Consider the following 12,533-nt stretch of genomic DNA (forward strand, 5'->3'; position numbering starts at 1 on the left):
TTGCATGGCCTAATGAGTTTTGGAAATTACCCCAGTTATATTTCACACTGATGTATGCTTTTCCTCTTTTCTGAAATTTCAACTCAAGAATCATTCATTGTTGGTGGCGGAGGGGAGGGGCGGGGGTTGGGGGGCTATCATTACCAAAGAACTGTGCAAGGATTTGCAAGAATACAAGAGTCAGTCATTAAGATCCCTGCTATCAAGCCTGATAGAGACAGCTGATGCTCAACAAGGTCCTAGAGGCAGGAGCTAAGTACTGGATAGATGGGAATCGAAGGGAAGCGTGATCCATTCTCAGTGCATTTTTATTCTCACACTTCCTTTCACTGCCAGGCTTTCTATTTGATGGGATAAATAATGAAAGACATAACAAAAACAATACCCATTTGTTAGTGTGTCTTTCTGTCCACAATTGGGGAACAGTTTTTACAGTGCATACATGACATATTACTGTTCTGGCTGTTTCAGGATGTTGTCAGACTAGATTAACTCATGGTGACTCTGCACTCTTGGCGTCTCATTTATTTCACATGAACTTTGGTATCAGCCCATGAACTGTAGGGAATGTAAATCACATGAGTTCTGTTTCAGGTCACCACATGATTGTCTGCAGCCCTTTTTCCGGACTTAGTACATTCACTGTGGTAGGCACTCGGTCTCCATGTGACTGCTGAACCCTTTGCACAGTTGGGCTTTATTTGCCCACGTGAAAATCACTGATTAGGTCAACTTTATGACACACACACAGGGCAGTGATATGTGCAACAACTTCTCCCAGCTAAAGAGGATGTACTTGGCATCTCTCTGCAGCCAGAACTTGGAGAGGTCCCTTGCCCCGTGTCATCTGGCATTAAACCTTTAGGTTCAAACTGGAATTCCATGATGGTTGGAGCTGTCAGACTGTAAATCCCACATGGGCCAGGACTTTTTCTTGTCTAGTGTTGTGTCTCTAGTGCCTAGAAAGAGGCTTATCTCGGCTGGGTGCAGTGGTTCATGCCTGCAATTCCAGCACTTTGGGAGGATGAGGTGGGTGGATTAGGAGGTCAAGAGATCGAGACCAGCCTGGCCAACATGATGAAACCCCGTCTGTACTAAAAATACAAAAGTTAGCTGGGTGTGGTGGCACGCACCTGTAGTGCCAGCTACTTGGGAGGCTGAGGCAGGAGAATCACTCAAACCCGGGAGGTGGAGGTTGCAGTGAGCTGAGATTGCACCACTGCACTCTAGCCTAGTGACAGAGCAAGACTCCGTCTCAAAAAAAAAAAAAAAGGCTTATCTCATAGCGGGTATTCAATAAATATGAATGAATGAATGAATTCCCCATGCAAGGGTCTGATGGACACTTCCGTTTTTTTCTTCCAGTTCATATCAGGTGTTAGTGCTTCCCTTGGCCTTCCAAAGCACATTTTCTTGTGATTCTGAAGGCGCTGCCTCCTTCTTTAGCAACACCTCTGATGCTGATGGATACGTGGCTGCAGAACTACTGGCCAAAGATGTTCCAGATGATGCCATGGAGATACTTATAGGAGACAGGCTGTACTATGGGGAATATTATAATGCACCTTTGAAAAGAGGGAATGATTACTGCATTATATTACGAATCACAAGTGAATGGAATAAGGTATCTTTCTTTCCAAGCTCTTCTGAACTCTGTATTTTCTTCTTCGCATGAAATTCAAATGTTTGAACGCTTGTTTTCCCAGTACTTGAGAGGGACACTGCATGTAACAATCATAAAATGTGTGTGAATACTTTGCCTTTATGAAGGATGGACAGGTGAAACCCTTACAGATGACAGGGATTCTGAACCTCCTGGGGGACCTTGCTGAATCAGCATTTAGACTGACCTGGTTTTTGTTTTTACCTTAAGCTTTACAGATGCCCTCATTCTATTGCACTACTGGAGTCTAAGTTGGAAAGAAATATCTAGATTCTCTCTTAACTTCTTTGTGCCCCTGCCAGGCTGCTGCCTCTCTCATTCTCCTGGGAAGCAGAAGATTAGGCACAGCACTGGCCTGTTTTTTGCTTATATCCCTTCTGCAACTGTGGCATAGGTACCACTTTCCCTTCTGCAGTGCTTAGAAAGGCTGGTGCTCTTCCAGCAGTGGCTCTTTCCTGAGACATGGAACTCAATATTCATTAGATAATTAGGAAACATCATGTTGCTGTATTCATCAGTCAGGGATGGAAGGCCTGGAAGAACCACTGTGATGGTTGACCTAGGAGAACCCTAAGCTTGTTGTAAATTCATATGGCTTGGTAATGAAAACTAGAAGGATTATATTAATAGTAATACAAACATCTCTTGACTGATGAATTTGAGATAAAATTATGTTGTCATTTTGAGTGTAAGGTTCATCACATATTTAAAACTGAGACACTCTATTAAATTCTGTGTGGGATGTAAATGTAATGTGTCATGAACATGTTTGCTATAAAACCAATAGTTACTTGCAAGACTGTTCAAGTATCAAAGATGTCTAGCAGTGCTTTGTGACAATAATGTAGGAATAAAGAAAGGAAAGTTAAAGCCCAGAAATATATTGCCCTGAACTTACTAAAAAGGTGTTTACAACTTAGACAAGACCTTTTCATTAGAAAATTACTTGGGGTTCCTGACTTGGAGTTTTTAGCCATAGACAAAACACTGACAATACAACATGAGTGAAATTTAGAGATGGTTCAGAGAGCTATTGTCCTAGATTAAGACTTTGGTTGGGGAGGGTATATGAGTCAGCTTGGGCTGCTATAGTGAAATATGGTAGACTGGGTAGCTTAGGTAACAGACATTTATTTCTCACAGTCTGTGCTGGGAAGCGCAAGATCAAGGTGCCAGCTGATTCAGTTCCCCAGTGAGGACACTCTTCCTGGTTTGTGGACAGCTGCCTTCTTACAGTGTCCTCACATGGTGGGGATTGAGTGGGTTGGGGAAAGCTCTGATTGCTCTTCCTCTATTCATTAGGACACTTATCCCGTCATGAGGGCTCCATGCTTATAACCTCTTCTGGATCTATTTCTTTCCCAAAGATCCTGCCTCCAAATACCATCACATTGTAGGTTAGGGCTTCAACATGTGAATTCAGGGCAGGAGGTGGGTGGTGAGCAGGGGCATAGACATTTAATTCATAACAGAGGGAATGAAGTTGAAGGTTAGGACAAGAAATCTGGTTTATTAGCCAGGCATGGTGGTATGTGCCCATAGTCCCAGCTACTTGGGAGGCTGAGGCAGGAGGATTTCTTGAGCCTGGGAGGCAGAGGTTGCAGTGAGCCGAGATCATGCCACTGCACTCCAGCCTGGGCAACAGAGTGAGACCCTGTCTCACACACACACGCAAAGAATTCTGGTTTATAGTAAACTTTCCTGTGATGTCATTGATACTCTTTTTCATGTAGCTGAAAAAAACAATATGTGCTTATTCTTTAGGATGTTAAAGGAGGTGAAAGGGCTTTGAAAAAACTTATATTTGGATCTACATGTTTGAATTGTGATGACTTTCCCATGGGTTTCAACTATATTTGTGTGATAATTACAATAAAATCAGTAGTGATTTAATTTTAATTTCTAATTGTGGTAAAATATATACAATATAAAATTTACCGTCTTAACCATTTTAAAGTGTCGTTTGATGGCATTCAATTCATCTACATTGTTGTGCAACCAATGTCCAAAACTCTTTTTATCTTGCAAAACAAACTTTATACCCATTAAATGACTTCCCATTCCTTCCTTCCCACAACCCTTGGCAACCAACATTCTACTTTCCGTCTTTTTTTTTTTTTTTTTGAGGCAGAGTCTTGCTCTGTTGCCCAGGCTGGAGTGCAGTGGTGCGATCATAGCTCACTGCAGCCTCAACCTCCTGGGCTCAAACCATACTGGTGCTTCCGCCGTCTGAGTTAACTTGGACCACGGGTGCACACCATCATGCCTGGCTAATTTTTAATTTTTATTTCTTGTAGAGATGAAGTCTCTCCATGTTGCCCAAATTCCTAGGCTCGATGAAGTCTCTCCATGTTGCCCAAATTCCTAGGCTCAAGTGACCCTCCCACTTTCACCTCCCAAAGTGTTGAGATTACAGGCATGAGCCACCACACCAGGCCTTGCTTTCCGTCTTTACGAATTTGACTGCTCTAGGTACCTCATATAAGTAGGCTCATTCAATATTTTCTTTTTGTGACGGGCTTATTTCATTTAGCCTAAAGTCCTCTAGGTTCACCCATGTTGTGGCACGTGTCAGAATTTCCTTCCTTTTTAAGACTGAATAATATTCCATTATATGAGTGTACCACGTTTGTTTATTCACTTATTCGTGGATGGATAATGGGATATTTTCCACCTTTTGGCTATTATGAATAATGCTGCTATGAACATTGGTATGCAATATCTGTTTGAGTCCCTGCTTCCAGTTCTTTTGTGTATATACCTGGAAGTGGAATTGCTTGATCAAATGATAATTCTATGTTTAATTTTTTGAGGAACTACCGTACTGTTTTCCATAGTGCTATACCATTTTCCATTCCACTAGCAGTGCGTAGGGGTTCCAATTTGTCCATGTCCCTGCTAACACTTACTGTTTTATTTTCTTATAATAGGCATCCTATTATAAGATAGGGTGTGAGGTGACATCTTTTGTTTTGAAAGTGGGGGATGGGGGTCTCACTTTGTTTACCAGACTGAAGTGCAGTGGCCCAATCACAGGTCACTGTAACCTTGACCTCCCTGGTGTCAGGTGATCCTCTCACCTCAGCCACCTGAGTAGCTGGGACTACAGGTTCATGCTATCATGCCTGACTAATTTTTTTATTTTTTGTAGAGACAGGATTTTGCCATGTTTCTCAGGCTGGTCTTGAACTCCTGGGTTCAAGCGATCCACCTGCCTTGGCTTCCCAAAGTGCTGGGATTATAGGCATGAGCCTCCCAGCATGAGATGGCATCTTATTGTGGTTTTGGTTTACATTTCCCTAATGACTAGTGGTGTTGACCACCTTTTCATGGGCTAATCAGCCATTTGTGTATCTTCTTTAGAGAAATGTCTATTTAAGTCCTTTGCTCATTTTTGAACTGGGTTGTTTTTGTTTTTGTTAAATTTTAAGAGTTCTCCATACATTCTGGATATTACTGTAATCCCTTGTGAAATACGTGATTTGCAAATATTTTCGTCCATTCCGTGGGTTGCACTTTTACTATCAATAGTGCCCTTAGATGCATAAAAGTTTGAAATTTTGATGATGTTCAGTCTGTCTATTTTTTCTTTTGTTGCTTATGTCTTGTCATATCCAAGAAGTCATTGAGAAATCTGGTTTCAGGAAGCTTTTCCTCTATGTTGTCTTCTAAGAGTTTTATCATTTGAGGTCTTATATTTAGGTTTTTGATCCATTTTGAGTTTATGTTTTATATGGTGTTAGGTAAGGGTCCAAATTCATTCTTTTATATGTAGATATCCAGTTTTCCTAGTACCATTTGTTGAAAAAACTTTTTTTTTTGAGACGGTGACAAAGTGAGACACTTGGAGTGCAGTGGTGCAATCATGGCTCACTGCAGCCTCGACCTCCTGGGCTCAGGTGATCCTCCTGCCTAAGCCTCCCAAGTAGCTGGGACTACAGTCAGCACCATGCCTGGCTAATATTTAACAATTTCTTGTAGAGATGGGGTCTCCCCATGTTGCCCAGGCTGGTCTCAAACTCCTGGGCTTAATCGCTTCTCCTACCTCAGCCTCCCAAAATACTGGGATTACAGGTGTGAGCCAGTGTGGCTAGCCTGAAAAGACTGTCTTTTCCCCATTGAATGGTCTTGGCACTCTTGTTAACAATCATTTGACATAATGCAAGGGTTTATTTCTAGGTTCTCTATGCTGTTCCATTGGACTATATGTCTATCTTTATGTTACTACCACACTGTTTTGTTTACTGTAGCTTTGTAGTAAATTTTGGAATTGGGGGTGTGAGTCTTCCAATGCCCCCATTTTGTTTTTCCCTTTGTGCATCTGTCCCAGTAAATAGCATCGCCATGCCTCCCGTTGCTAAGACAGAAACCTGTGAATAGTTCTTGTCTCTTCCTTCTTTCTTACCTTCTTATCCAGATCATCAGCAAATCATGTTAATTCTACTACCTTAATTCTGTTTAAAATCATTCTTTCCTCTCCTTCATCTACACTGCTCAGACTTTGTCATCTCTTGCCTGAACATCACTTTTCTACCATATCTTTCTGTCTCTTATTCTACTCATCTCCTTGCTCCATACCACTGCCAGCATGAGTTTTATAAAATGCAAGTATGATCAAAGCATTTCAGTTTAATAAGCTCCCTTCTTCACCCGGCCCCTGCCAGTTTCTCTCCTTTGATATACTCCATTCCCCCAAATTGCCTTGCTATTTAAAGTGCCTTCCATTCTCCAGTGTCTTGAAATATGTCCTTCACTGGTTATTCTTGCACATTACCTTCTATTTCTAATATCTGCACTTATGGCTATTTTAAGCTTTTCTCAGAATTTTTTTTTTTTTTTTTTGAGACGAAGTCTCACTCTGTTGCCCAGGCTGGAGTGCAATGGTGTGGTCTCAGCTCACTATACCTCTGCCTCCTGGGTTCAAGTGATTCTCCTGCCTCAGCCTCCCAAGTAGCTGGGAGTACAGGTGCCCACCACCACACCTAGCTAATTTTTGTATTTTTAGTAGGAATGGAATTTTACCATGTTGGCCAGGCTGGTCTTGAACTCCTGACCTCAGGTGATCTGCCCATCTCAGCCTCCCAAAGTGCTGGGATTACAGGTGTGAGCCACTGCGCCCAGCAGCTTTTCTCAGAATTTTTAAGCTTAAATAATAATAATAATAATAAAATCCAAACCAGAATGCCCAAGGCTGTCATTTCAAAGAGAATCTCCTAAAGTTATTGGAAGGATCCTTCTCTAACCCTTACCATTCAGCTTCCTCTGAGGAATACTTTCAAGTCTTATACAGAGCAAGTCCCCAGCATTTGTAACAGGTAAATAAGCATATCATAATGACGGGGGGAAGACGTGTTCATTCCACTGAATCTATAGGTTTCTTCTATTATGGATGAGCTTTCACATATGTTCCTGTTGCTTTCTTCCTGGTTCATGGACACATTTTGGGTAACTGATGTTGCCAAGTGACATCTAGATAGGTGAAGTATTATATACTGGGACTTCTCATAGCTTTGCCTCTAACATGCATCACTACTTCTTGCTGAACTTCTGAACATGTGACCTCAGAATCCTTTTCAGCATAGTTCTCCTGGCAGGCCATGCCAGTTGCTGAGAGCTGGCCAGGGGAATGATCCTTTCTGTCACTCCTGTTGTTGGCCTGTCATGTGTGCTTTCCAAGACCTATTGGAAACCTATAGAAGCGATCTGTAGGGTCACTTATGTCCATGCAACCCACGCCGGTCCCTTGAACACTTAGTGATATCACAAGACATTAGGGCTAGATTGGACTTTAAGTGTCTAGTTCAAATTAAGAGATTGAAAAAGCTGAAACTCAGAGGGCTTCAGCCTCCAAACTATGTTATTTAAACTAACACTGTGTGCCACCTAGTTAAATGTATTGCTATGTTTTCTTTTATAGGTGAGAAGACACTCCTGTGCAGTTTGGGCTCAGGTGAAAGGTAAAATTATTTTCTGCCTATGAATGCTGTTCTTATTTCTTTTCTGCAGCATCAAGTTCATATTGATGAGATCTATTTATAAAATTGTCACTGGTGACCAGAACCCAATTCATACTACTTTAAGCAAAAAGCTTCATAGCTGAAAAAAATGGGAGGAGGGTGAGTGGATGGGAGCTTATAGAATTAGACAAAGAGCTACCCCACCAAGGTTCCAGGAACTGGGACTGGGGACTCAACGCCGTGAGTGGGACTTCTCTTTCTATCTTTCTCTTGTTTCAGTTCTCTGTTTCTAAGTGTGACTTAGCTTCATTTTCTTCTGCTATAAGACATGTGAGAGGGAGGGATGGCAAGCTCCCCCAGCTTACCAATTTCACTGGGAAAACATAGCTTTTCAATTCAGGGAAAGATTCTTTCCTCCTAGTTTAAGTGATTGTTGGATGAATCACTGTTAATAGGAGATGGGCTAGGATGATTGGCCTCCGTTGGGTTTTATGTCTACTCGTGGCTGGTTGGAGGCAGAGCAATGTGAACAATAGGTCCACTAGGTTTGCACTGAAAGGGAGACAAAATCCCTATCAAGAAATGGGGCATAGGAAAAGATGCCAAAAAGCCAATACAAGAGCTACAACAGTCCACTACCATTCGGCTGTGTAGCTTGTGCACATACACATATAATATTAAGAAAAACTGTAATCCCAGCACTTTGGGAGGCCGAGGCAGGTGAATCACCTGAGGTCGAAAGTTCGAGACCAGCCTGACCAACATGGAGAAACCCTGTCTCTACTAAAAATACAAAATCAGCTAGGCATGGTGGCACATGCCTGTAATCTCAGCTGCTCGGGAGGCTGAGGCAGGAGAATCACTTGAACCCGGGAGGCAAAGGTTGCGGTGAGCTGAGATCGCGCCATTGCACTCCAGCCTGGGCACCAAGAGCAAAACTCCATCTCAACAACAACAACAACAACAACAAAATAAGAAAAACATCTTCCCTTAACAAAACGGAACTCTCCTATGTATGATCCCACATGGAACCCTAGTGGAAGACAACTCAAAGCTGGGTCTGTTACTGCATCCAGCTTCAACACCAGGAATCCTGGGGATAGCATCTTCCTCTTGATCAAGGCCAGATGTGTTTCTTGTGCTCTATTAAGTAATCTATGACTAAATGGCAAATTTAACCAATCTCAAACCATAGTACATAATATGAGAGGGAAAACTGAATAGCACAATAAATACTCTCATTTAGAAAGAAGGAAAAGATAAAGCAACGTACAGTGGTCAGGGGCCCTGTAGCAATGATTACCTCTTGCTGGACAGGACAAGCAAGCATCCCCTGCCCTGGCAGCAGAATGGGTCACTTGGGTGGTCAGTTTGGGTCTGCCTGATGGGAACTCTTGTCCATTTCCTCCAAAGCCTTTCCTTAGAGACGCAGTGGGAACATCTCTACTGAGTGCTGTACAGCTTAAACCTTCTTTGTCTTGGAAGAGTTATCCAGGCGGGGAAATTGCCTTAGGGTTTGAGCAATCACTGGTCTTTGTTTTCCAGGCTTGGGATTTCCCTGGCAGTACAGTACATTTCTTTAAAACCAACAGGCAGCCAGCCAGTGGATTTGATTCCCAGGAATTCCATTAGTTTGTGGCTCATAGCAGAAATCTTGTTGAGTTTATGACCTTGGAATCTGGACCTTTTCCCTGTGGTTTGTGGGTCCTAGCAACAGGCTGTGAAATTCTGCCCTTAGCCCACAGTATCAGTTTAACCCTTTGCCTCCTCTCCCCTGCCTCAAAGCAGCATAAAACAACCAACTGGCATGGTGAGGAAATGCCGGTATGAACTTACTTCCCTAAGGATTCCAGTGGACAGCACTTTCTAATGGGGAATTTTTTATCCTGGCAGTAGAGAATATTGTGCAGGAAATATTTGGGAGGGGCCTGGGGAATTAGGCTTCCTCCATTTGTCTGCTTCTCTCCTGATCTTATTTTCATCTTTTAACCTCTGCTGAAACCAACTGCAACAAGGGTAGAGTTTTCAGCAGGGTGCAAGGCAAGTTACCTGTCAGCCATCTTGGATTGCTGATGACCAGGCAGTGAGGGCCTCTCTTGGCAAAGATGGGTGCTGTCCTGTTTCTGTGTGCAGATGGGCCAAGCTCCCTTTACTTGTAGGACTTTAATGAAGGCCACGAGAAACAGCCACACATTCCAACAGTCATAAGTGTCTTTTTTTGCCAGTCCATCCCCTGAAGCTCTAGGATTGGGCATGGCATTCTCACAAGGAAAAGAGATGGTTTTATCAGAATAATTAGGATGACAAAGCTTCCAGACACAGAATAATAGCTTCCAGAGTCCACTCTATTCAGCAGCTGTTTGCTATGATTGGAAAACATTCAAACTGGGTAGAAGAAATCGCCAAAGAGCTGGCTGCAGTCATTCTGCTATGATTAAATTAACAGGGAGGATTTTGCTTTGAAAATATCTAAGTGGCTTTGGCAGTGCCCTGATCTCCCCTCAGCTTAAGAACCAATATTGAAGGAGAGTTTGAGCCTTTGAAATTAAACCACCGGAAATCTCTGGAAGATAATAGGAAAAACACTGTTCTGTGGAAATTCTGAAGGCAGTTCTAGCACATATTTAATCTATGTATAACATTTACCTGTGTTGTGCACCCATCTTGGGCAATCTACTTTTTCAAAAAAGTTTGGAGACTGCCATTTCAGAAAGTAATTTGCAGAGAACTGAGATCTAAATTAGTCCTGAAATGGTGCCAGTTCACTTGTGCCAAGCCTCACCCCCGTTCTGGCCTTTGCCCAGTGACAAATTATGCTATTTACCTTTTGCATATTGCCCCTAGAAGAGCTTTGTAAAGATTACCAGGAAACCAGCAGTCGGTCTGATGGAAGATGCAGAGGGCTGGGCTTATTTGCCTGAGCTCCTGCTACTAATCAGCCAAGTGTCTTTGAAATGATATTTAACTTGGCCAGTTCTCAATCATCCTCTCTCTGGGATCTCTGAGATCCTTTCCAGCCACAGAGTACTATGAGTCTGTGATTTCTTGAGTCACAAAGCAAGGTCATTTGATATATGTGAGGTGATAATAAGCTGTAATCTTAGGGAACATTCTCCAGTCATAAGCATGAAACCTGTGAGTTATTCGTGACTACTCCCTTTTCTCTTTCAGCCCACATTTAGCACCTTGGGCATGCCTCTCTGATTTTCATTTCTGTGTTCACTCCCTGAGCATAGGCCTTCCTACCTGTAGTGGGATGATGGGCAAATCCTCCTTCCTCATCTCCCATCACAAGAGTTCAGAATTTCCCTCTTCATTCCAGCCTACACACCACCAGCTGACTCATTTCTAAACTGCAGAACTAATTTTGTTTCCTCTGCTTCCATGGTCCTCCATTATTTTTCAGTTTGGCTTCCAAGTCCTCTGTTTGACACACACATACCCTTCTAATTGCATCTTTTATTCTTCTCCATTCAAACCAATGTTCCAGCTGTTTTCTGGCTATCACCCACACTTTCTCCTCTTAATATCCTTGCTCATATAATTACTTGATGACTTCCATCTGGATTTCCCAATCACCTTCCTGTGAATCTCCGCTTATCCCACCTGTTCTTCGAGATTAAAATCAAATGCCCTTTCCTCCCTGAAGCTTTTAAAATTTTTTCAACAGGGCAGAATCTGCCCCTCTTCAGCTATTCTGCTATATTTTAGAGCAATGGGTGTGTACTTGTTTTGTCTTCTACTACTAGATTTTACACCCTTGATGGGCATTTGAAGAGCAGGAACAGAGCCTTGCATGCATTAGGTGTTCAATCAGAATGCATTGAATTGGGCTGAATGATTTATGAGGAACCAGCAGTTAGTTTTATGGGAAATGAAGCATAGTAGGTGCAATACTTATCAAATAAGCCAGAGAAGACTTACATCAAGATATAAACCTAATGTGTACGTATACATATGTATTTGCTATATATGTACATATATGTGTGTGTGTACATATATGTACATATATACATGCACACAATCATTTTAAACCTTTATAGTTGTGATGGGAAGAATTCTAATATGGTTCCCAAATTCCTGGTCTTTGGTATCCATCTACCTTCTCTCAGTTATTCACTCAAAGACTGTTCTAGGTATTGCTGGGAAGGGATTTTGGAGATGTAATTAAACTCCCAAATAGGGAGATTATCCAGATAGGCCTCACCTAATCACAGGAGCCCTTTAAGTCTGGATCTAGAGGTCAGAGATAGGGGAAGTTGGAGCTTCAAAGAAAGAGATGGATTTGACATAGGGAAATTCTCCTGCCAGCTTGAAGATGGAGGGGTCCACTTGGCAAGGAGTGTAGCTTAACAGAAGGAGCTAAGCAAGGCCTGGCTGCAGCTAGTAAGAAAACAGGGACCCTATTCCTACAACTGCAAGTGTCTTAGTCTGTTTTGTGTTGCTATAACAGAATACTGGAGGCTGGGTAACTTATTAAGAAAAGAGGTTTCTTTAGCTCATGAGCTATAGGCTGGGAAGTTCAAGAGCATAGTGCTGCATCTGGCCTGCTTCTGATGAGGGCTGCATGCTCATCAGAACAATGGCAGAGAAGTGGAAAAGCCAGCAGGTATGTACAAAGAGATCACATGATGACACAGGAAGCAAGAAAGAGTCTAGGAAGTTGATTCTATTTTTTTAAAATTGAGATGGAGTCTTGCTCTGTTGCCCAGGCTGGAATGCAGTGGCGCAATCTCAGCTCACTGCAAGCTCCACCTCCCAGGTTCACGCCATTCTCCTGCCTCAGCCTCCCGAGTAGCTGGGACTACAGGCGCCCACGACCATACCCGGCTAATTTTTTGTATTTTTAGTAGAGATGGGGTTTTACCGTGTTAGCCAGGATGGTCTCGATCACCCAACCTCGTGATCTGCCT

General features: G+C 42.6%; 1 protein-coding gene across 7 annotated transcripts in view; it reads left to right on the forward strand.

Moving 5' to 3' along the window:
* SUSD1 (sushi domain containing 1) overlaps positions 1-12,533 on the forward strand; it is a 143,226-nt gene that overhangs the window by 124,906 nt on the left and 5,787 nt on the right. For 4 of the 7 annotated variants that reach the window (XM_033237812.1, XM_033237814.1, XM_033237817.1 and 1 more), the window contains one exon: positions 1,366-1,624. In XM_033237812.1, the coding sequence (XP_033093703.1) occupies positions 1,366-1,624 (259 nt within the window). Of the gene's footprint in view, positions 1-1,365; positions 1,625-7,580; positions 7,621-12,533 lie in introns of all 7 variants that reach the window. The other 3 variants (XM_033237818.1, XM_033237813.1, XM_033237815.1) reach the window with 2 other exon arrangements.

The sequence above is a fragment of the Trachypithecus francoisi genome, unplaced genomic scaffold, assembly GCF_009764315.1.
Source record: "Trachypithecus francoisi isolate TF-2019V2 unplaced genomic scaffold, Tfra_2.0 Lachesis_group16, whole genome shotgun sequence".
NCBI lineage: Eukaryota > Metazoa > Chordata > Mammalia > Primates > Cercopithecidae > Trachypithecus > Trachypithecus francoisi.